Source organism: Mus caroli, chromosome 1 (genome assembly GCF_900094665.2).
Source record: "Mus caroli chromosome 1, CAROLI_EIJ_v1.1, whole genome shotgun sequence".
NCBI lineage: Eukaryota > Metazoa > Chordata > Mammalia > Rodentia > Muridae > Mus > Mus caroli.
Genome location: NC_034570.1, coordinates 156,635,456 through 156,660,510, shown reverse-complemented (window position 1 = coordinate 156,660,510; position 25,055 = coordinate 156,635,456). Strand labels below are relative to the sequence as shown.

At 44.5% G+C, this 25,055-nt stretch overlaps 1 protein-coding gene across 3 annotated transcripts in view; it reads right to left on the bottom strand.

Moving 5' to 3' along the window:
* Nucleotides 1–11,546, bottom strand: part of Ildr2 (immunoglobulin like domain containing receptor 2) — a 60,213-nt gene extending 48,667 nt beyond the window's left edge. For all 3 annotated transcript variants that reach the window (XM_021168537.2, XM_021168551.2, XM_021168546.2), the window contains exon 1: nt 11,162–11,546. In XM_021168537.2, the coding sequence (XP_021024196.1) occupies nt 11,162–11,252 (91 nt within the window). In that variant the 5' untranslated portion in view covers nt 11,253–11,546. The remainder of the gene's footprint in view (nt 1–11,161) is intronic.
* Between the last annotated feature and the right edge of the window lie 13,509 nt (nt 11,547–25,055).

The following is a 25,055-nucleotide window of genomic DNA, read 5'->3' as shown; positions in this document are numbered from 1 at the left end:
TTTGCTCACTGCCTTTGGCCCCTAACTTGGATTTTCTCTGACCCCATTATAACCAAGTTTCTAGTTCATATAATAGTTGTATGATGTTGTGTGATAAGCCCCTCTCCTGTGGCATTTTAACAAATTCTTTAAAAACCTGTAAGATAGGCGTTATTATCACACTTGTTTTACATATGAAAGCTGATGCTCTAAGAATACGCACATCCTGACTAATATATCAGCATAGCAAGTGACAGTCGTGCTGAGCCCCAGGCTGACTGGCTCTAAAGTCCTTAACCATCACTTTATAGGGCTAGTGCTACCAGCTGGGTGTGAGAACTGTGTCCTCCGTACCTCCACACACGTACACACACTTCTAGCCCAATCTATACTCAACATTTCTCTAAAGCGTTCTTTTTTAAACCTGTTATCATCCAATCATCTCAGTCTCTTGCTTTAAAGGTTACTTATTCCTCAGTCTCTCCAGGGTAAAATTCTTACATCCCAATGCCTTGGTATGATTTAAGATCTTATTCATGGTTCTCGAGCAGTTAAGAGCACTTGCTGCTCTTCCAAAGGACTTGAGTTCAGTTCCCAATACCCACATTGGGCAGCTCACAACCACCTGTAACTCCAGCTCCAGGAGACCCACTGCACCTTTTCCTTACACCCACATACACATGCCAGACACACACATAAACAAAATAAGATTCAAAAGCAGATCTTAGGTATGATTGGCCCCATATACATTCCAGCTATCCATTTTCATCCTTTGTCTATAGGGACACATAGCTATAAGGAGCCAGAGAGGAGCACTGAGGAGAGGTGTGGCAAATACAGGAACGAGTACTAGCACACAGTAGACAGACAGGCATGCTGAGCTTGGGCACTGGTCCACAGTGGGGAGTCTGATGTTCTGACTGTAGGCACTGGCTAGCACACAGTAGGAAAGCTGGTGTTCTGTGCCCAGGCACTGAGGACAACTTACAGAACATGAGTTTTGACATTTTCTTAATCATTTAAGAGGTGCAGAAAGAATCCGGCCCACCCTCCAAACTAAGGTAAATGCGGAGAAGCAGAGGCAGAGAAAAAGGCAAATAAATAAATGAAAGGGGGCAGGGCAGTGTATGTGGTACAGAGCACACCTGTAAAGATCAGATCTCCTTTTAAAAGTTAAACACTAATTACAGGAAGCACTATATAGCCATCAAAGACCCCAAAGAGTTTTCTACGTACATAGAGGGAGGAGTCACATCCTAGACTGACTATTCTCACACATACTCTGTCTCCCTGGATCCTAGAAAACATTGACTTTGGGTATTTTAATTCTGTCAAAACCTATAAAAAAGAAAGAAAAAAAACCACTTCATTAGGCACTAGCAACACAAAGAAAAGGCAAGTTCCACATCTTGGTACAATATTTAATCTAAACTTGCTTGTTTGTTTTATCTTAAGGTGCCTGGGGTTAGTTGCCAGGACTTCCTTGAGCCTGCATACCCAACATCCAGCAAGGCTGTAGAATGTAGCTGAGGTCTAAAAGAATGTGGGGTGAACCAACACTGTCTGAGTAGCCTTCTCAGCATGCGGGCCTCAGTGCAGAGCATGCATTCTGGCCCAAATCTAGGGAGCTGCCTGAAAGAAGTGAGCTGAGGCAGCTCAGCATGACAAACTGTGTTCTCATGACACAAGCGGTCTCTAGAGCAAGGCTGTTCTTATTTAAGCACCTTCATTTCTTTTAAAGCAAGTTCCTTTCCCCACTTGTTGACAGCCATTCCTCCAGCATCGTTGAGAGGCAGTTCTGTAAGCACACCCCGGTTTTAGAGAAGCAAAGTTGCTGCTAAGGTCACAAACAAGTATCCTTGGAGACAAGCATCTAGAAGCTTTGTATAAAGCTTACCCATCCCTGCAGTCTTCAAGTCTCCAAAGCAGATTTGACAAATTTCTTATTCTCTAGAGACTACTAAGGTATGTCTTTAGTCAATATGGCAGTTCAAACGTTCCGTCTCCTGCCTTCAAGTTAAAATGTAAGAACATTTATCACTTGTTTTCACATTTTAAACATGTTGTCTCAACCTTCCAAGACATTTTTAGAGACAACTAGTGGGCAGGCTTTCTAAATGTAGACAAATGAAGGAATGCCCACATCTTCAGTGGGGTTAGCCTATAATCCAACCAAGTAACGAAAGACCGTGCATCCCTGTGTATTCGGGATGGGAGCAAAGCATTTCCAGTGCCCACCTACAGAAAAGGTTTAAAGACAAAGAAAATGCAGCTTGACAGTTTTCTTCTGGAAGCAGAAACCATCTTCTTGATCAATTAAGGTTAAAAAAAATAAAATAAAAAGTCTTTACTAAGAATAGTAGACATCATTTTAGTACTTGCCTATTTTCTGAGCTTTGTTCTCTACATTTCCCATTGAATCCCAAGTTTATCAAATTCTTTGAAAAAAAGATTTCTTCCATGCTTAAACTGGCTAGAGCCATGATATTGTAGTAATGTATGGAGGGTTCCTATGCTCCCTTTTGTTCCCAGGTATCTCCAGGGCATTTCTATACCCATTTTAGCCTGTATAATTTGCAAATAGAAAACACAGAAACCTGGTCTCTTTATTGATAAGCTTTAAGCCTAAACTGAGCAGATTCTGAGCTATTCTATTCCACACCCCAGCCATAGATCCTGTGCTACTTGCCAACTGAGACTTGCTTTGTTCCACTGGTGTCCTCAGGGCACACTTCTTCTCCTCCTCCTTTATCCCTTCTACCTTGTGGTCCCTACTTGAGACCCCCTATTCATCCACAGTCCTATCTTCCCCTCCCACCTGCCCAAGTCACAGGTTCTAGCTTTTTATTTACCAATCAGAGATATTGGGGAACATTCCTTACAGCACATTGGTCAGTACAGTGCAGGTGTCTGTGAAGATGTGGAGGTCAACCTTGTGAAGAAAAAATGTGCCATGGAGAGTGAGGATCACAGGTTCCTACGGCTGCTCAAAGAGTCCTGATCTGCTGCACATGGCATCAAATCTAAGATGGATCCCTTCCCCTCAACAGCCCCGCCCCCTACTTGTGAGTAACCTCATCAACAGGGCTTTCATTGGGGCATAGCGAAGGTGTGGCGAAATATGATTGGCCAAGGATTTAGGGGCTTGGATTGGCTCAAACACTGCATATAAGCATCTTTACCCTGATGCTGGTCTCTGGAGTCTGATTCCCAGGATTCATCATGTGACTCCATCACCTCTCACCACCACTACCTCCCCATTCTTGGACCTGTTCCCATACATGTCCAGACTGCAACCAGATCTTGGAGTATAGAACTCACCACCTGAATAACACTGCCCACAAAACCAACCCCAACACCAGGGTCACTTCTTTGCTGCCCCAGTACCTGAATCCTTCATCTACATTAGACCTGGGGTAACCAGGTAGAACATTTGAAGGAAATTTTTTTAATGCTAGCATTCTAGTATGTTTTCCTTCTAATAATCTCCATGCTCCCATTTCAGATAGGACCATATTCAAGCTCATCCTTCTAGAGAAGGAGAAATAACCATTTCCTCCTTTTTAGTAATAAGACATCCCTGGTTTCATTTGGCTAGACAACCACCAGGCTATACATTTTCTGGACTCTCTTGCAGCTAGCTGTGGCCATATGACTACATTTAAGAAACAAAGTATACAGCTTCTAGGTTATCATCTCTCTGCCAGCAAGCTGTTTACCTTCAACTCTATTTTCCTTGTCCCTGATGCTGAGAAGAACCTATAGCTACGAGCCACGTGTTAGAAATAGTAGCTATAGCCCCACAGATCCAAACTGTAATGAGAAAGAAAATAAAGTACTTTATTTAGTCACTATGTATGACAGGTAAGAGTATCAGCTTTATAACACCTGAAATTACTGAGGAGGTAAGACTCTGGGCATGTCTGGGATGACATTAAATGAGGTGGGAAGAACTGACCTCCATGAAAAGGAGAAAGTGCTGTGCCAAACATTCACCTCCCTCTGCTTCAGGCTGCAGAATGTGATCGGTGTCTCAGGCTCCCACCACCAAGACCACCCCACCATGGTGAACTGTAGCCATGAACCTTGAGCCAGAACAAGCTCTTCCTTAAGTTGCTTTTATCAAACACTGCATAAAGTAACTGATGCAGTATGGTTTAGGGTACCTTAATTACAGCAGCCTAGCCTACAACATAATTAGGAGAAAGAGATGGAGGGATTTCCATGCCCCTCCTTTATGTGTCTCCCCTTTCATATTAATTCATGTCCATGGATTCCTAGAAATTCCAAGCTAGAAATCTAGATGCATCCTTCCTTCCCTTTCAACCTCTGCATCCAGCCAGTCATACTTCCTCCACCATGTAAGTCTGTCCATGTCTATCAGTACTGAGAATTGAACTCAGGACCTCTGGAAGAGCAGCCAGTGCTCTTAACCTCTAAGCCATCTCTCCAGCCCCATGTCTGTCTGTTATGTCACTGTACCATACAGGTTCAGGTCACATCATACCTTCTTCTCTTACAAGGTTCCTTATCCACATCTAATCTATTCACCACCTTGAGCACAAATATTCTTTCTGAAATGAACATTTGATCATGGCATGCCTCTGGCTCTGACTCCTTTTCTCAAGATTCCCTTTAGCCTTCTGGAGGATAAAGGGGCTTCTCTTTTCTTTGCTCCTGCAGCACTAAATGCTTCAAACACAGATAAACATTTGTAGTTTACAAAAAAATTGTCCTGTCCGGCCTTGGTTCTCAGCCTTTACACAGCTTGTTTCCCCTGCACATTTCTTTATTCTTTCTCCCCATAGCTCCCTTCCCTTCTAACTCCTACTTATTCTCCAGGACTTCCTCAAGTATCACTGTCTCTAAAAGCTGCTTCCAGCTCTCACCACGGCACACAGCAGGATCACATCTCCTTGCCTGAGAATTTCCTATTCAGCCATCTGCGGCCTTTGTTATCAACAGTTCCATTCTGCAGGGTTCTAAAGATTCTGCTACATAGTGAGGACAAGATTGCAGTTGTTAGAGGATGGATTTCACTGTTCCCTTTCTAATCTTGCATTGGTCCCAACTCCACAGGCTATACGCTGGACCGCAGGATCTCCTTTACCCAGTGTAATATGAGCAGATAAGTCACGAGACATGTCCAAGTAGCTGTTTAAAGGCCCTTGTGTGATTTGGCTCTACACACTGCCTCTATACTCCCACCCAATCCTCCCAAACACTTGCCCTCCACCATGAGATCAGCATAGTGAGTTAAGAGTCTGTTCCTTCATACTGGTAAAGGACAATTGGTACCGAGTCAAGTCCACCAAGTCAACACTCAGCTAGCCACAACTAGCTGCGTCTTCCATGTGACATAATTAAAAAGTAAATATCAACTACAGTGAGCTATTGAGTTTTATTTCTTAATGCTGCATCAAAATGCTAATGAATATGCCCTGCAGGGTTTGTGAGAAGTGCTGGGCTATTACTGGGTGCTGAACGTTGTTCTGAGAGTTTTAACATGGTTTAATTTTAATTGTTTAACTAGCACTGTGAGATGAGTGAGCTTTGCATGTCTAAGTCAAAGGAAATAAAATAAAACACTAAGCTAGCATTTAAAGAAAAGTCAGTTTGTGCTAACCCTACCCCTAAACACACCTACAAGCACACACATGTACACATGTGTGCACATACACACACACACACACACACACACACACACACTGCAGCTTCTGACCTGCTTCTCTTCTGTATCAGCCCCTTGGAAAGGCTGTGTGCAGAAGGAGTAACAGTGTGAGCACTCTGAGAGCTCTGCATCCTGTAAGCTCCAGACAAGAAGGAGAAGAGAGGAAGTAGCTTGTTCGTCTGAGTTCTTTCTTGTTTCTTGGCCCACAGAGAGCTCCAGTCATCCAAAATGCTTTCTTTTCGTTTTCGGAGAGCCAAAAACCTATCTCCATAGCCGCAGTTTTAAGCATGCAGACAGCACAGCCACATCTTGCAGGGCTCCTGGGTGTAGAGCACTAACACCTAGTCCCAAATTCTCGGCAGTGTCTGTTCTGCCGAGAGGACACAGCCCCTGCCTCTCTGGAGTATTTCCTATACACTCTCCCCTGTGCACACACCTCAGGACTTAATTTAGAGAAAACCAACAGTCGATCTCTCTCATTTTTCACTGCCCTGTTTCCGTAAATTCCATAAACTCTAACCCTCGATATCCAAGACACCACATCATATATATTCACTAACATCAAGAGTTACAGTTTGAGCTGCCTTAACCAAAATAGGATGCTTGCCTTGGATCCTGACACCTGAAACAGCCAAGTTATGCTAAAGTGGTGACATGCCGTTATCTCATGAAATTTTTTAATCCATAAAACCCCATGGACAAATAAGTCCCTTATTTCTTCTGAGCTTTGGGCTTCTTGAGTGTAAGTAGGTAGTAATGACCTTACTTTAAAAGGATCAAATGGGATAATGTATATGAAAGCTACTCAACACAGAGGAAAACGTCATAGTGCAAAAATGCCAAGAACCACCACCGAAAGCCGTTACCTTTCTGTATGCTTCTGACTAAAGACTAGGAAGAACAGATGCCCAAAGGAGGGAAAAGGTGAGTAGGTTCTGGAAATTGGAGGAATATGCTAAGGCCATGCTGGCCTGGATTCAGGCCACCTAATCCAAAGTATTTACCTTGCTCTACCTAACCTGACCACCCAATTCTGTCTTCCAAAAGCTTAATGCTAATCATTTGTTCTTCTGAAAATCTCAACAACAGGTCTCCCTTCCTAGATGGTGGTATTTTGTTTTTGTTTTTTTTGTTTTGTTTTGTTTTGTTTTGTTTTTTAGGTGTTTTTTTGTTTTTCATTCTAAACATTGGTTAGAATGGAAAACACTGAATACAACTGAGATTTATTGTTTCCCTCACAGTGAATTAGCAGGTCATCAAAATTAAATGGAGACTCAGAATCACACAGCCAAAGGCAACCCTAGAAACCACCCATCTAACAGACTGGAAGACCAAGGTATAAACCTGCCCAGGGCTACACAGCTCTTTATGGAAGGGCCAGTTTTTGAACCCAACCTTCAACTCCCAGGTTAGGGATCTTTCCATCCACCGAGTTATTATACTAAGACTGCCAACACTAGACCAAGCACTGAGTACCTGGACTAAAACTATGAACACATAGGAGCACAGAGTGTACACTACTCAAACCTTTGTAAATCAGCCACTCAGCAGACTCATGTGTCCAAACTGTAGGCAGCAATAAGGGTACTAGAACAGCCACCTTCTTCTAATCCAGCAAGAAGCACCCAGGCTGGGGATGGTGAGTGGGGACAGCTAGGATAAAATACTGAAAGAAGTTTTGGTATAAACAATGTTCCTTCTGTGGAAGAAGGCAGAACATAGAAGGGAGGGAGTGTAGGCACCATACAGGGCATAAAGGGGATGATGGAAGCTAGGTATTAGCAATCTCTAAAAGAGAGCCTTCCTTTCCCAGGATTAATAACACCCTAGGCTTCTATCTGTAAGCACACCATAGCATTAGTAATAGTATCAGACCCTGAAGCCTCCCCTTGAGATGAATCCCAATTTGGGCCAGTCACTGGACCTCCTTCCCCTAAGTCTCTTCTCCATTTTTGTCCCTGCAGTTCTTTTAGACAGGAACAATTCTGGGTCAGAAATATTGACTGTGGACAACCGGTTAGCATGCAGTACTTATATAGTCTAAGTCTTCATACCTTACATGGTAATCATACCTAAGCCACCATCCTTACATGGTCATCAGATAGCAAAGTGGCCCAGGTAACAGCCATGCCCCAATACCATAAGGAGATTGTCTGAGGCACCTCCCAATACTGAGGGAAGACTTCTCTTACTGCTTTTGCACGATGCTAAAACGATTGTCCGCAGTCCCACAGCCAGCTTCTCTGCCTCCGGACCGAGCTCCCTGAAGGCAGAGGCTGTATCTTATTCTTATTAACCCCGGCACAGTGCGTAGGACAAGGTGGTGACTCCCTGGCTGCATAAAAACATTCTCAATTCAGCCGTCCCTTCTTCAGGAAGAACTTCATTTCAGAAGTGTGGGTTAGAGCCCCATGTTTTGGATAGAGTATGCTTAGTCCAGGCACCATAGCGCCTACACTGCTCTTACAGAATCATCAACCATTAGGGCAAATTCACCAACTAGACTGACCCTTCTCCAAGGGTAAGGATTGTGTCCCATTGGCACTTTTAGTCTCTGCACTTATTCTTGCCTTTAGAAGCCGCAGGAGTTGGGGGACGAGCCTTCAGAATAGGTTGATAAGCGAATGAAAGGGTCCCCACAGGAAAGCTGATGGAGCCAATAGTCTCCATCACAGAGTCACTCAAGGGTATCTAGGAAAACCTACAGCTAGCCCATGGAGTGGGCGCTCTCGGAGTAGAGCTACCTTGTTCCTCACAGCCTCTGCTGCCAGGGGAGACTGAGCCTGAAGGTCCTCCTCCGTAAGGGAACAAAGACGGAATGAGCCCTCCTCCAAGTCTCACTGCTAGAGGGCACCTGTTGCTAAACTAGCAGCTGGCAAGCATTTTGTTTTGTTCAAAACAACAACAACAGCAACACAACAACAACACCAATCTCTTGCAGGAAGTAGCCCTGCACTGACAATGAGAAATCAGGAGGCTAAATATGTAGCAGGAAAAATTGGACTTCAGCAAGGAAAGACAAGGAAGGAGCCGTTACAGCCTGAGGAGAAGAACCCAAGTGTTGATTAGAAATTGCTCAGCCTGCCTCAAAGCAAAACAGGGGAGTAGAACGGTGGAGAGGGGGAGCATGGGGGAGGAGGGGAGAGAGGGAGGAAGGAAGAGGATGAATGTGGTTTGTTCTTGGCTCTGTCTCATTTTTAATCTGCTTTTTTCCCCTCTCTCCCTCCCCCTTTTACCTTGTCTCAGGAGAGAATTCATTGATTGAGCTGGATGGGAATGCCTTACCTTTCCTCGCAGAGCTACTGTGTGAGGAATGAGTCTAAAGCCCTCTCATCCTTGACTGATCCCCTCTCCTCAGCCCCCCCACCTTTTCCCGGCAGCCATTGTTAGCTCCCTCATACTTTGCAGGGGCTGAGAGGAACCTTGTCCATCAGCACCTCTGACAGCAGGGGGGCAGGTCAGGGGGTGGCAGCGGGTAGTCAATGGCACCCCAGGACGCAGCCTCCCTCCCTCACACATCACCCCTGCCATCTGACAGCTGAGACACCCTGATAAGTAACCTGTTGCCTGTTTCCAGGCAGAGCCAGCTCTCCAGGTGCAGAAGGCAGAAGGCACAGACAATGCAGAGCCTCCCTCCACACAAAATTAAAGCAACAGAGCCTCCCCCCAGAAAGCCAGAGAAGCAGGTGGAGCTGGGGCACAGAACTCTGGCTGGGGACTGAGGTGACGCCCCAGATTCAAATATGCATACTGTTTCTCTGCACCTCTGTTTCTATAAACCAAGGGGGGTGGGGGCTGAACTAGATTTCCTGTGGTCCCTCCACTAATGGGTTTCCATTTCATAAGAAACTGTTAGCCATCTAGAGCCCATATGCTGCTCCTCTCCCACTCTCTGTGAGTCCCTAGAGTACTCCTCTTGGGCAGATCCAGTATTGGGAGGGGGACGTCGAGAAAAGCATCTCTGATTCATGGACCTCCTAAGATGCCTGCCTGACTTCAGAGAAGCCATGACACAGGCCTCAAGTCCCAGGCCCCCTGAAGATGGCAAGTGAGCAGTAGAGGCCACCTGGGAGTCAGGATCTGTGAGGGTGGCAGTGGAAAGCATTGGGAGGCCAGAGGAGGGAGAAGCGAGAATCAGCCAAACCCTGGAATTAGATGATTCATATTTGAATAATGTGGGAGGGATGAACTCAGAGCAGCCAAGATAAGAGGCTAACTCTACTGAGGATGCCACCCCCCCACCCTCCCCACCCCCACCTCATCCCAGCTGGGGGCAAGAGCAGTGTTAGGGCCTATCATTTGCCATGGGGAAAGAACTCAGGCAATTGATAATTTCATTCTGAGAGTAAAAGAAGAGGGGGTATTTGTCTTTCTTCCTTCTTGCATGTCTTTTCTCTCGTTTCAGATTTGCTTTGGCTATTTTAAGCTAGATCCTGTTTTCCTAGTGTCTTGATCTCACCCCACCTCATCTCACCCCACCCTACCGCACCCTCCTGGAGCTGGTGCATGCCCCAGAGGAAACAAACTTTCTTCTTCTTGCAGCCATTTGCTCTCTTCTGCCTACCACTGACCCGATCCTATCATCATGACCCTTTGACACCTTATTCTGTCTTCTCCACTGTCTCTTTGGTTGCCTCTGACCCACAACCAGCCATCCAAAGCCTCCTCACCCTGCCCCATTTTGCCTTCAGTGGGCTACTCTGTGAATCTGAAGTGGCCACCCCAGCGCCACTTGTTCCTTAACCCAGAATTGCTGAATTGTACAGTGTTACACACAGGGCTTCTCCTAGCACCAGAAGATGGGAAGAAAGTTCACAAAAGGAGAAGAGGTGCGCTACAGACACCGCCAAAGTTACCTCTGAACCTCCATACAAATTAACCTTGTTGGGGGGAGGGGTGTCGATCTATTACAGGGTTGCCTTTTATCTTCTCCAAATGGCTCCAGTAAGACTGATCAGGCCTTAAATTCCAGGGCCAATCAAGCTGTTCTTCATCTTCCTAAACCTTTTCCCCTACAGCCAGAGAGCCCCAGAGAATGTCCCTGGGTCTCCCTCCTCTTCTAGGGAAGTAGCTGGGGAGACACTCCCCTACCCACCTCCCAACCCCTGCCTCCAGAAAACCAGTGCTGTTAATGAATCAACCCCTTCTGGGCTTTCCCCAGGCTTTGCCCAGGACTCGGAGCCTAACAAACTCAGAGAAAGAGGGAGGAAGAACCATTGTCTGGAGGGGAAATATACCTCCTAAGAACAGCCTCATAGCGCTAGTGAGTCAAACACCTGCATCTCCATCCAGCTCCTTTGCAATCCGGCATTCTCCCTTGCCTCCCCCATCATCCAAACACACACACACACACACACACACACACACACACACACACACACACACCACATACACACCACAGGCTAAGCAGCTTTAACACTGTCAAAAAGGAGGAAAACGAGGGTGGAGTGGAACACCACCACTGTGGGAATACATATAAAGTTATCCGTAGCTGTAGCAAACGACTCTTACCTGTTAACCAGAAGACAGCGGTCCACCCCAACACGACCCTATCCATCTTCCCCAACTTCCCATCCAGATCCAGAGTGGGAAAAGCGGGCATCAGCTGGCAAGATAAGATCCCGATGACCTCGCAGCAGCAGGCGGCGGCGGCGGCGGCGGCGGCGGAGCGCGGGCCCCGCGCGTCCCTGGCGCCGCAGCCCTCGGGGCTGGCCGCGCAGCCCGGCCCCGGGCGCTGGACGCCGCCGCCTGCGAGAGGCGCGCTGCCGCTGGCTCTAGAGTCCGATTGGGCTGCGGGGGCCGTTCCCGCACGCACAGGCTGCGCGGCACAGGGCGAGCGCCTCCCCGCAGCAGAGCTCGCCGCGCGGGGGAGCTCGACCGCCGCGCCGCCGCCCGCGCCAACACCGCCCGCCAAAGTTTCTCGGTCACGTGCCGTCTCCCGGGGCTGGGAGGTCAGAGCCTAGCAGAAAAGTCCACCCCGGAGGGCGGACCATGTGGCGGGGGCTGCGGCTCAAGCTCTGCTCGGGCCATCAAGCAGGCTGGGACTCGATGTTTCCTTGCACCTGTTCTGGGTGTCAGGGACAGAAAGGCTACAAGGACTTGGCATAACTTCTCCTGGGGCTTAGACCTGTGTGGTGTTTGTTTGTTTGTTTGTTTGTTTGTTTTTGTTGTGCCCTGGCTGGTGCATCTGGTTCAAAGAACCAAGAGGCCCCAACCAAATTAGAATCCATAGAGGAGAAACCCTTTAGGCAAAAATCTTTTTTTTAAAAAAACGTATGTGGCCTTTTTAACAGAAAATGAGGAGAGAGAGAAAGAGAGAGAGAGAGAGAGAGAGAGAGAGAGAGAGAGAGAGAGAGAGAGAGACTACACCTACACATTCTCCATTTGCAGCGTACATTTCCATGGGTTATGCCCACTTTTAAAATGGAATTGTCTCCTGTCTATTGGAAAGGACTCACAATACGTTGAGAAAGCACTGAGAAATGAATGTTTGAATGTTAGCAAATATATACTAAGGCTCTCCTAGGCTCTAAGAATTAAGGCTACAGGATGAGAACGGTGTCCTTGAGGAGCCTTTTCTTGGGTCCAGGAGAGGAAGAAAGGCCAGACCTTTAGAGGCATAATGCATAGTCATTGTAAAAAATAGGCCGGTTGGTGTCATTGTAGGAGAGATAGGGAAGGAGCAGGGTGGACTCAGGAAAGAACAAGTTAGTCCCAGGGGTGGGGCTGATGACCACAATAAAGGAGACATCTGTGTTAGCACTTGAAAGATGGGACAAGATTTGGGCTTGTTGAGGGTTGGTGGCAGTAAAGAAGGCGCCCATATTCTGTCTAGAGGAAGGGAGAAAGAACTCCGAAGGACTGAAAACTGCCCGTGAACTCGGAAGCAGAAATCCTTCACCCTGAGAATGAATGCATGTGAAAGCAGGGGTGATGTATATATGGGGTCATGCAGAATCAGGAGGAAGCTCAATGGTGGCCTTTTGCCACGACTTGCCTTCTTTTTGCATATCTGGACAGTTCCAAATACTGAAGCCAGAAAGTCTAGTCACCTCCTAACCACCAAAGCTGGAGGAGAGGCCCCTAGCCCCAGTATGGCCAGGGTGACCTCTTAACACATAGGTTTCTGAATCTGGGTAAAGTAGTGCAAGAGGCAGGCACACCGAACAATCAGTTTTGCCCGGAGGTAGCAGCAGCATCAGGGGCCTGGGCCAGGGCTAGGTGTGGTGGATGGAGGCTGGGTGGCCACCCTGCTCAGGGGTGTGAACTGAGCTGCAGTCCTGGTGTGGCCTCTCTAGGTTCCCACTTGTCTCCTATATCTGGATCTTCAGCATTTTTAGTAAGTCTTAGAGCCACTCATTACATTTCATCGATGGTCTTTTACTTAAATTGAATGATTTGTATGCTATAAAGAGTCCTGAGTAATAAGCTCTGTGAGAGAAATTTGAGAACTATATCCTTTAGCACCCAGAAAATTAGAAAATTAAGATGGGAGTTAACATCCAGAGGTTTCCTATTAGAGTCTAAGCAAGTTTGCGGGTGTTTTACGGGATTCCTTGTTTAATCCCAATGAGGAAACTTGAGCTTAAAGATTGTCACTAGGACCTTTAAGATCAAGAAGCCAATGAATGCCAGAGCTAGACTTTAACCTCAGGTCACCTGGCTTCAAAACGTATGCTTTCCACTACAAAAAGTTTGTCTACATAAAAGGGTTGAAATATCAATGTATTTGTATTATGCTCTGTTATTTACAACATGCCGATGTTTGTACATACAATGTCTGGTTGAGAGCTTTGTGCAAAACTTCGACATATGAGAAAGTTTATAAAGAGGGGAAATACAGGAGATGGGTTGATTTAAAAAGTCAACGTTCACAAAAGGGACCTTTGAATGAGTGTTATGTGTATGTCAACAGAAATCAGGAGTCTTGCAGAACTACATCATAACAAATCATAGAATACAGGTGCCCTGCCTTTCATCCCAGAAACTTTTCAGTTCTGCATGTTATACTGCACGTCTACTTTACAACTAGAGAGATGTAGCGGTCTATCCCATATGTTACTGAGTGGGTGGGATCCTGTGCTATGTTCTAAATTGAACTATATGCCCCTCCTAAATGCACATCACTATGCTCCTAATTCACACCACTATGCTCCTATGCACACCACTAAGGTCAATATGAAAATACTGTCTACCCCCAGGTGATCCAAAATGTGCAGCCCAAAGGATAGAGCCAGGACACTGACAACAGAGTTGATTTTGTCATATTGGCAATAGACAGTAAAATACAGGACACCCAGTATCTCCTTATCTCCTTGCCATTTCTTCTTCTTCTTCTTCTTCTTCTTCTTCTTCTTCTTCTTCTTCTTCTTCTTCTTCTTCTTCTTCTTCTTCTTCTTCTTCTTCTTTTCTTCCTCCTCCTCCTCCTCCTTCTTTCTTCTTCTTCTTCTTCTTCTTCTTCTTCTTCTTCTTCTTCTTCTTCTTCTTCTTCTTCTTCTTCTTCCTCTTCTTCTTTTGACCTAGAGCAGCAGAATTTCCGAACAGTTATCTGCTTAAAAGGGAGATTCCAAGTTCAATTAAAAATAATGAAAACAAAATCACCATGCAACCCAGAAATCTGCATTTTAATCCCTTCCTCGAGCACTTTCACTAAAGTTTAGTTTTTGAGAAGTAATATATTTCCTTAACCTAGAAAGCTGTTAATATTTGCAAATAAGTGTGTGGTGTGGCTAAATTCTCACTGTCCGTGTACACTAGCCAAGCAGAGCAGGTCTCTGGGTAGAGATTGGTTGATTACAACAAAGGGAGAGGTATGTCTCCCCCCTCCACACACACACACACAACGCCACACTTTCTCCTGCAATGAGCCCAACATGTCAGAGCAAGAAACCATGCTGGACCAGAGTAGGAGTCTCAGAAAGTCACAACTAGCACTGGGTTTGGTGGGGAGAAAGGAAAGTCTACTTTCTTCAAAGCTGCATGCTTTAGAACAGAAATCAGGACACAGAGAATAGAGACGTGAGCCACCACAAGGAGCCATGCTGGGAACTGGGAGCTGGGAGCAACACACAGTTATAAATATAATGCAGCTGAGTCCTCTTTAAAACATGATTCCATTGCAGACACACAGACATGCATGCACATGAATCCTGCTTAACCTGGGTCTTTTTAAAGCAAGCAGATAAAAATCATATTTCTGCCTCTTTCTGATCTTTGTTCCAGGAGGAATAGATGAAGTAGGACTTTAAAGCAGATGCTATTTTCCTCCTTCAAACCTATTGGGTTGTTACCCTCCCCATCCTCGTGCTGATAAAACCAACCCCAAATGAATTCTGAGTTAAAAAAAATTCTAACCCAAGGACTCTCCTGGAAATGGATGCAATCTAGAAGCTCTTCTGTAAATGAGGGATAGTTTCTTTTAAAAAATAAAATAAAATCTTAAAGACTAGTATTATAAATATAAAGTTCACAATGTCCTCCATGTTAACTGCCAAGAACAATGGTCATGACATCATAAGCATAAGACCACGTGAATATGCTATAGTTCACACATTTGTGTTATGTTTAACCTTAGAGCCTGCTAGCTCAGACTCCCACTTTGGATGATACTGGATGATGAATTAAATGGTGCCTTTGTACTCTATCTGGGTTTAGAACCCCCTCCTCCTAAATTAGCTCTCTGAATGCCTTTCCCTAAAGGGCACGTGCAAGGATAATGTGCAGGAGAAACGAAAAAAACAAACAGCATGACCTCAAATCTGGGGGAAGATACGCTTTAAAAAGATGAAACAACAAAAGATAATCTCTTGGTAATATTTTAATTCATTTGTAATTTTATAATCTTCTAAACACTGTTATTTCTACAATGTGGAAAAGTTTTTGACTGAACATATGCCCCCCAAATTTATTCAGTGTCTAGGACTTCCCTGGAGAAAGGAGAAAGGCAGAGAGGAGTGGCAGGTGCTTTGTCAGGCCTGTATTTTTAGCCAGATACAAAGATCCCAAATGTACACCTGCTCTCATTATGTCTCAATTGTGATCCACTAATCAAATTAATTATGAGGATTTGAAGCCCTGGGAACACTTACTGACTAATACTTCAACCCATAAATTGTTTGTAATTTACCGGGCCAGCCAGAGATGAAGTAAGGCGATTTCTCTGTTATAAGCCCTCATTCCAATTTTGGCTTGTGTTTCTGTTTCTGTTCCAATTATTAGCATCTTTTGGAAACCTGAATAACACTGGCAACTTCCAAAATGGGGAACAGAGCAATCCTGATCCCTGTGATGAAGCAATGTCTGACATCCCAAAAGAGAAAGAATATAGAGGGTATGGCCCGTTGGATGTCACAAGCCCAAAGTGCCTTGACCACTAGATCTTGACAGGGGGAAAGGTTCTGGCTCAGAGGCCTAAGCATTTTTTTTCAGAGACCTTACCTGGTCCCAGTCATAGACAGAAAGAACCCAAGGGATAGACATGAGCTACAAAAATACATCATCTGATGACCTCACTCCAAGAATATGGGTAGATGCCTCATCCAGCGTAGCTCCAAGGTCAGACCTCACCAGGGCAGTGAGGGAATGGAAAAAAAGATAGCACACAGACACACATGGGCAGAAATCTTGGATGGGCTGGTTTGGGCTGTCTGATAAAAACCTCAGCACACTGGAAGCTCGGTGTGCTTATTAAATACAGTTGAACACAGAGGCTGGGTTCTTAAGCACAAACAAGAAGACAGGGCTTAGAGCTTACTGCTGTATCAAGAAGTCTTGTTTAGCCCAAACAAGTGAGAGTGGAGTTTGCTTCCCATAGAGTGTGTTCACATGAGCAGAGGGGCAGCAATGCTGAAGGTAAGCTGAGATCAGACAAGGGAGATTGGGCTACAAGGTCTGGACTTGGTAGGAACAGCCTCTGTGGAGGAGAGATCTTGAGGCTATAGATATCCATGGAGAGAAAGCTATGAGGGACATTTTCTGTACACACCATTAACATCCACACATGGCTTTGCCATCCTTCTAAGCCAATGTCAACAGCATACATTCACTCTGACCTTCCTCTGTTCTCTACACACAGGAATGGTGAGATGGAACATAAAGACAGGCACTGAACATCATGAAAGGGAGTGGATCAAATGAGGAAAGGGCAGGCGAACTCCCAATGACAGTATTAGAGAGCATCCACCTTAGCCTCCATGTGGGAACTGTGGCGTGTAGACGTCTCACACAAGTGTATGCACTGTGCCCCTCTTCGCCAATTCTAGTTGCCTTACACATGGAGAAAATCAATATTCATTACCATCTGCTCCAGGATGCTCACCTGCCTTTTACCTTCTTCTCTCTTCCATGAAATAATTCTTATTGAGTAAAGATGAACAGGAATTCAAAGATGAATGAATGAGTCACAGTCCATCAAAAAACTTACAGATGCATCCAGCCATGTGCATGGGGAGGGAGGCAAATACGATGGTGCGAGCAACAGGGGCCATGTTCGAGAATGTATCAGGTGTGATGTGGGAATAAAAGCAGGGGGGATGGGTCATTCGTGTGACTCAGAAATGTTTTCATTGAAAGGTAACCCCTGATCTAAATCTCAAGCATCATTGGAATAGAATCTCTTAGGGCAGAAAGGAAGCCAGAGGTACAGAGACATAAGCAGCAAACAGAAGTGAAAGTGGGGCTTGCTTCCCAGAGCATGTGTTCCAATGGGCAGCGTGGCAATAACGCTGAGATCAGACAACGGAAAATTGGGTTTCCAGGTCTGGACTTCAAGGCAAAGGAACACAGGAGAACGTCCAAGCAAAGGAACATCAAGCCTTGTGTTTCAGCAAATTGTGTTTCTGGCCACAGAATATAGGATGAGTTAAGGAGAGAAAAAAATAGATAGAGGCCTTCTTTATGGGCGAGTTAATTTTAAGAGGCCAGGAAGGAACAAACCATCCAAAGTAGGCCATGGGACACCAGGAGTAGGAATTGAGAGAAACATTTCAAGAGAATGCAAGAGGCAAAATCCATGTGACCAGGAAAAAGGTTGAAGGTATATAGACTTGGTGGGTAGAAGGAACTGGGGAGTTAGAGTTCATTTACTTAAAATGTAGAAACACATTCAGTAATGTCTAGAAGGAACCCAGAAATTCTTGGAAATTCTCAGATTGCAAAAATCTTAGAGGTTCTGTGATAAACATGTTTTTCTAAAAGTGTTTAGGGGTCGTGGGATCTCACAGATCTCAGGGTCATGGGCAGAGTCAGCTTAGGGAGGTCAGTTTTCCATACTCTGATCCAATAGCCCGGTCTACAAACAGTCAAGGAATCTGTCTCTTACAGTTGTGAGGGAGATAGGAAATAACTCTCATGGAGTTGTTAGGAGAGGCCAATATAATACCTTTCAAATGAACATTAACTGCCATTATTTTATCAGAACAGGATGGAGGCTATATACAAACAAGCAGTGGGGAAAACTCAGCCACATTTTCCAAGAACCCACTAAAGCACTCTTGGGTGCTTTTTAGCATAGTTAGCTGAAAATTATACCTTCCATGTTCATATCTCAAATATGATATATCCCATTCACATCTTTAGTGGCTTTCCCTCATTTTGACTAAAATCTAAGTCTTTGATAAGTCCTACACAGCTTGGCACTCACCATCTATAATCCAATATCTGTACCTGCCATCTTATTCTGGTTATAGGAGTGGCTTTGCTGTTCAAACACATCTAGCACTCCCACCTCACCTGAGTGCTTGCTGTTCCTCCTGCCTGCAATGATCTCTGGAAGTTTCATGGCTTGGCTTCCCAGTTGCTTCTAGTCTGTTCACATTTTGTTGTCTTATTCAGGGGCTTTTCTGACCTCCCTAGATTTCAGGATCTGCCCATTACTAGTCCCTTATTCTGTTTTTCTTCATCAGACTTTTCCAATACAATGTTCTGACAACTAATTAGAGACATAATTGTTTCTTTATTGCCCATTTTCCTCATCATAACCTTGGTTTTATTCAACCTATTCTTCTGCCTATAACAGAACTGGGCACTCAGGAGGCTCTTACACCTGTACTGGGTAAATGGACTGCTGCCTGCTGGTGTCACCCATCCCTCAGTTCACTTCATTTTCTTTCCACTTCCCCTATACTCCTTAGTCACCTTTACTTGGTCTTCTTTCTATGGTGTTTAAATGCTATGTTCCTCAGTACTTCATCTTGGTCCTTTCCTTGGGTTATTTCACCCACTTCCATGAACTTAAACACCATCCTTACGTGACTTCCTTCCAAAATCGATCTCAAGGCCAGAACTCCAAACCTATATGAACTCTTGGCCACTTAACGTCTTCACTCAGATATAGAATAGGCATTAGAAATTAATGTATCCATAATGGTACCCTTAATCTTCAGACTACCTCAGTCAAAGTTTGCCACCCTCTAAAATTTCTGAATAGCATAATTTGACCTGGTTGAAAAGTAGATAAAGTTGTTGTGTTCATTTAGGACTTGATTTAAGAATGGGGAGGGGCAGGGGCAAATGTATCAAAGGATGAGGGGAGAGATACGAGAATATGGACCCTCCTTGGCACCAGTGTTTTCTCCCTCAACCCCCAGGTCCTCTGGAACATAGTGAAAGCACCACTTGCCACTTGGTAGCTGACATGCACCTTCAGGTGATGCCATTTTTCTTGTTTTTACATGCGACCTAGAAGTTCTGTTTTTCCCTGCACTACAGCGCTAGCCATTCCTTGCTGCCAGTGCATTTCTATCCTAGGCCACCATTTAGGTTCACTCACACCTAGACTTTCTGCAGTCCTCCAGGTATTAGGGATTGAACCCTGAGGATCCTACGGTCTTGAGCATGCTAGGCAACAACTTTACCATTAAGCTGCCTTCCCCAGTCCTTTTCAGGTTTTGTGTTTTGAGTCTAGGTCTCTGTAGGTTGTCAACTTTGAGCTTGTGACCCTCTTGCCTCCTGTAGTACTCATGTAGACTCCCTTTCCTTGCCGTGTTATACTAGGGACTCCAGAAATGCTGGCAAGCACTCTACCACAGATGCACCCCCAGCTCTTATCCCTTAACTCTTGAAGGATCCAGTTAACAGTTCTGACCCTGTCCGTTCTTACTGCTTTTTATAAATATTTGGGGGGGGATGGGGGCATGGTGCACATATGGAGATGAGAAGACAATTTGTGAGAGTCAATTCTTTTTCTACCACCATGTTGAGTTCTGAGAGTTGAAATCATGTTGTTGGGTTTCTTAGCGTCTTTAACCATAAGAGCCACCTCACATGCCTTCATCCTTACTGTTTTGGGTTATTCTCCAACTAGCAGTAACACTGATCTTAAATTATTAATCATATCATAACATTTGTTGAAAGCATTTAAGTAATAATAGATTTCTGGTCTAGAGGAGGTTCAGCAGGTAAAGGTTTTGCTGCCAAGCCTGGAGGTCTGCATTTGATCCTCAGGACCCACATAGTAAAAGGAGAGAATAGATGTCCACAAGTTGTCATCTGGTTTCCCTTACACACATTGGCGCATGCGCATCCCCACCCCAAACAAATAAATGCAGTTTTAAAGGGAGATTTAAGGTGTTCTCACCACACACACAAAAAAAAAAGTACACGGGTATACGTTAATTAGCTCAATTTTAGCCATTCCATGGCGTGTACATATATCAAAACAGCATGTGTGTATACAATAAATGTTTGCATTCTATCATTTAAAATAATATAAAATAAAACTCCTAAATGACCATTTTATTGAGATTACAGTTTGAATTCCTCCTAATGGACACACCCAAGTGCCCATTCGTTTATTACAACCTCAACAAACACCATTCTCTACTTGAATAGAATCACAATACCCCTGGCAAGCAGGCTTTCGTCTGTACCGAGGAAATGGCCAGATTGGTATCATCTGAGTCTTTGTGTATCCCGTTCCCTTTGTCTGGAATTCATTTCTCTCTGTTCCTTTCTACTTTTTCTCATTTAAAAGTCACCTACTCATCAGGATAATCTGTCCTGACCACCGATCTAAAAATTTAGTAGTTGACTATAATGTTATTTTTCAAGCATTAAAACAAGAGAAAGTCATTTGGATCAAGGTGGCGTAACAGAGGACATAGAAGGCAACAGCCTGAAGGCACTAAAAACCTGGTGTATGGAATAATGACTTCAGACACTGACCATCAGGGAGCCAAGGTTATCCCTAAAAGAGCAGAAAGAACAAGCTCTCAGGCTATACCAATTGCTGCAGTGTTAACAAAGGCTAACACTCAGGGCCCTAGAGTCTCCTTGGCTTGAGAAAAAGGAACCAAGTCCAGGTTGGTCAGAGCAAGAAGAGTTTGCCAGCAGAGTACCAGGAAAGAGGAAGCGGCGTGAAGAGAGAGAGAGTGAGCCAAAAGCCTTCTGGAGCTGTGGTGAGGATCTCCCTTGAAGCTGTAGCTGACTACTGATCAGCGTCCGTGTGGGAGGAAACTACACGGTGCCAGGGAAAGAACAACTTGAAAGGATTAGAAGGAACAATCCTTGGAATTCACACAGGGCTGGAAATAGTCTGCGTTCTTGTCAGCCAAAATGGAAAAGCCTCCAAATTCATACATCGCCCATCGGGTGGAGTCCTCAGAGAGGGTGTCCCGTCATTAAAGGGAAAATGAGTCTTAGCGGTTGCTCTGCCTTCAAATAGCAAGGCATAGGAGCAAAGTGCAAAAAGGAGCTTTTGACTGTTTCCAAGTAATAAACCATGCCCTAGAGCAAAGCACAAGAATATAAAAATATGCATCCTATAATGAAGTAAACAACAACGACAATAATAATAATAACACACCTGTTGAGACAGACCCAGAAATGACTCAGGTGACAAGATGTGTAGACAAGGACAATTAGTTATTACTTTAACTCCTATATGTTATAGCTCAGTTCTGTGTGGAGGAAAGTAAAGAAGGGCTCTGTTGAGTAGAGAAGTCGAGGCTATTTTTAAGAGATTCAATTAACTCCTGCTGATAAAAACAGAATAATCTGGTGTGGAAATATGCTGGTAGCACTGACATCAGATGTAGAAAATACAAGTGAACATGCAGGCATAGCAACGGAAGTACACAGGACGAGACAGAAAAAAGACAGAAGGAAGCATGAATAGGGAACCGTGGGAGCTTTGTGCAGTGTGCAGAGGCCATGAGAAAATGGGGCTGGATGTGTTCTTGATCTTGTTTGCAGGCATAGATTCTCAGGTGTACAAATGTCAGAACTCATCAAGCTCTATGTCTCAGATATGTTCAGTTTGTTGCATGCTGGTCCTTTACCAACTTTGGTTTAAACACACACACACACACACACACACACACACACACACACACACCCCAATCTGAAACTGTCACAAGTGGTTGGCTGTGGGCTCTTTTGCTTTATCTAAAGCCAACTGCAAGGAGCAGGGAACAGTGCTCTTCATGTTACTGGCCCTGAGTTCGGGAGGCTTGCTAGAAACTAGGCTTCTAATGCAGAGAGTGAGAGCTCTAAGCTTTTGGTGACAAAGGCTTATTGTTGGGTGTGCTCAATCTGATCGCTTTTCTGGGTTTAGAGGACCAAGACTCAGGGGCTGGAGTTACAGTTTGATCCTTTAACCTTTAGTGCACTGTCATCTTCCATAGACTTTACCACAATACTTCTCACATTCTTCCTAGTGTATTAGCTTACTGTAGCTGCTGTGGCTCTTGGCGACTGTCTGGAACTCTCAACTGCCTCTTGATAATGTATCTCAGAGCTTGGATACCAGGGCTCTCAGCTCACAGTGACTGTCTGGGCCCCTTAACTGCCTCTTTTCTGTGGTTGCTATTGTTAAGTCTGATTGTTCAGCCCACTATACCACTAATACAGACCACACGGCAGTCAAAGGGCATTCAGAGATGTCTTATTGGGCTCAATGCTGCAGCCCTCGGGAGGAAAAATCCTCCAAAATGAACTTCAAAGGTGTGGAAATCATTCTGCTTACATCACCAGTGGCACATGCCTGTGAATAGATTGTAATTCTACCAATCACAGCCTCACATGAGCTTCTAGTCCCACTTCAACTTCACTTAAGCACCAATCAATCACAAACCTCGAATAAGCTCCAAATTACCAGCTCTTTCTTTCTTTCTTTCTTTCTTTCTTTCTTTCTTTCTTTCTTTCTTTCTTTCTTTCTTTCTTTCTTTCTTTTCCTGAGTCACCTATCGCCTTCCCATCCTAAGTGAGAACTGCTACAGGAAGAGGCGCCTGGATGAGGTTGATTGACATTCCTGTTACTAATGTAAGCTGGTGTAGCTGTACCGTACCAAGGCCTCTTAAGCAGACATTGTGGCTGCAGTAGCAGTCATGGGTGCAGCTCTAGTGTAGTTTTCTCAAGCCACCTGGGAAGTACTCTGCAGTGGGATACCATGCATGGTGGCTGCCCACTGGGTCACCAAATGTGAGGCTGCTTTGTTAACAGCTCCGTTCAACAACTAGGCAGAGAATGGGGTCTATGAGCAGTCTCTCAGGAAGGGCTGGAGAGATGGCTCAGCAGGTAGAGATGTTTGTGTAGTGATCTCTAGATCCCACATGGTGAACTGGCTCCTGAGAGCTGTCCTCTCAACACTCTGTCTATGGAATGAAGAAAACAAAACGGACAACTTTGAAGTCAGCAGAGAAATACGGAGAGCAGAAACACTGATCAATCCAACTAAAGCAGAAACGGGAGAAGCAACCCTATAAAAATAGACACGAAAAAGAATAAGGTATTTTATTCCAGAAACTAGAAAAAGAAATGCAAAGCAGCCTAAAGTAGAAAGGGCGAATGCATTTAAAGCAGAGAGGGGTGAAAAGAAAAATGTTACAGTTTCTCAACAGAACAAAACTCAGATTTTTTAAATGATCAATGAAAACAGTTTAGCAAATACTAAGAAAAGACTTGGGGCATGGGGCAAGAGGGCTGGAGAGATTGCTCAGTGGTTAGAGCACTGGCTGTTCTTCCAGAGGACCTGCGTCCAATTCCTAGCAACCACATGGTGGCTCACAACCATCTGTAATGGGATCTGATGCCATGTTCTGATGTGCATGAGAATAGAGCACTCATATAATTAAATAAATAAATCTTTTTGAAAGGAAGAAAAACAGAAAAGGCTTGTACAGCTTAAATAATATTAGAAAAAAGGAGATGGTCTGTATTCTTTAAATTATAAACAAGTGCTACATTTATTTTTATGCCAATCTTTAAAATAAATTTTATTAGACTGTATTTTATACAGAAGGAAATGCATGCAATTTGGGGGCTGGAGAGATGATTCAGGGGTTAGCAGTTCTAACCTACCAAAGGACCTACGTTCAGTTCCCAGCACCTACATGGCAATTTATAACCATCTCTTAACTCCAGTTCCAGGGGACCCAATGCCCTCTAAGGCCTGCATGTGGTGCAGACATACATGATGGAAATACACCAATACACCTAAAATGTTAAGTTTTGAAAATGCCTATGTCTAAAAATAGAATTTGATAAACTTGACACACCCTGCCTGTAACCACTACAAAGCACAAAATAGTTTGCCATTTCCATGGTTTTCCAATCTTTTCCTGCCTCCAGGCCTCTAGCTATTACTGCTAATCTGCTATCTCTAATTTCATAGTCTTACCTGCCTCAAGAGCTGTATCCACAGTGTCATAGAGAATGCTTTCTTCCACTTAGCAACATTTCAGAATTCATGTAGAGTATCCAGATTAGCTCACTTCTTCGAATTCCCCAGTGGTCTACCATAATTTACCAATTCAACTGTTGATGGCTTTAGGCCATTCCTTGTGGGTCTGTTTATGAACAGAGCTGTCATAAATTCATCTAGAAGCCTTCGTTTCATGCAAGTCCATTTCTCCAGACTGGAATTGCTGAGTCAAGCAGCTAAGTGTAAGAAGGGCCTGTCAAGATGTTGTCTCATCCATATTCATTGAACTTTCAGTAGCCTTATCTCCTCATCAGATCTTATACCAGTACACTTGCAGTCTCAAATGTAAGATAGGTTTCTAAAAGAAATGGCTGAAGGAAACTGCAAAGACAATTCATGCCAGATACCAAGAAGGTTCAGTTTCCCCCACCCCAACCCCTTCTGCCCTCCAAGGGTTGTCAGTGTCAGAGCTTAAACAAACAAACAAAAAAATGTACCAACTTTCCAAAGACTCATTAATTCTCATCTCTTACTCAACCCTAAGGGAAAAGAGGCATTCATTTTATGAGGCAGTAACAACCCTGATACCAATATTTAGTAAGAACAGCTGTCCAATCACGTGTGACTTGGGTCTTGGAACCCTCCCTAACCACAGGCAGGGATGGAATAAAGAAAGAACAGATATACACAGACACACAGTGTCGTTGGGATCCGGTGTGAGTTTTCTAACCTGCTGATACCTAGAACCTTGGCAGTCTGGAACC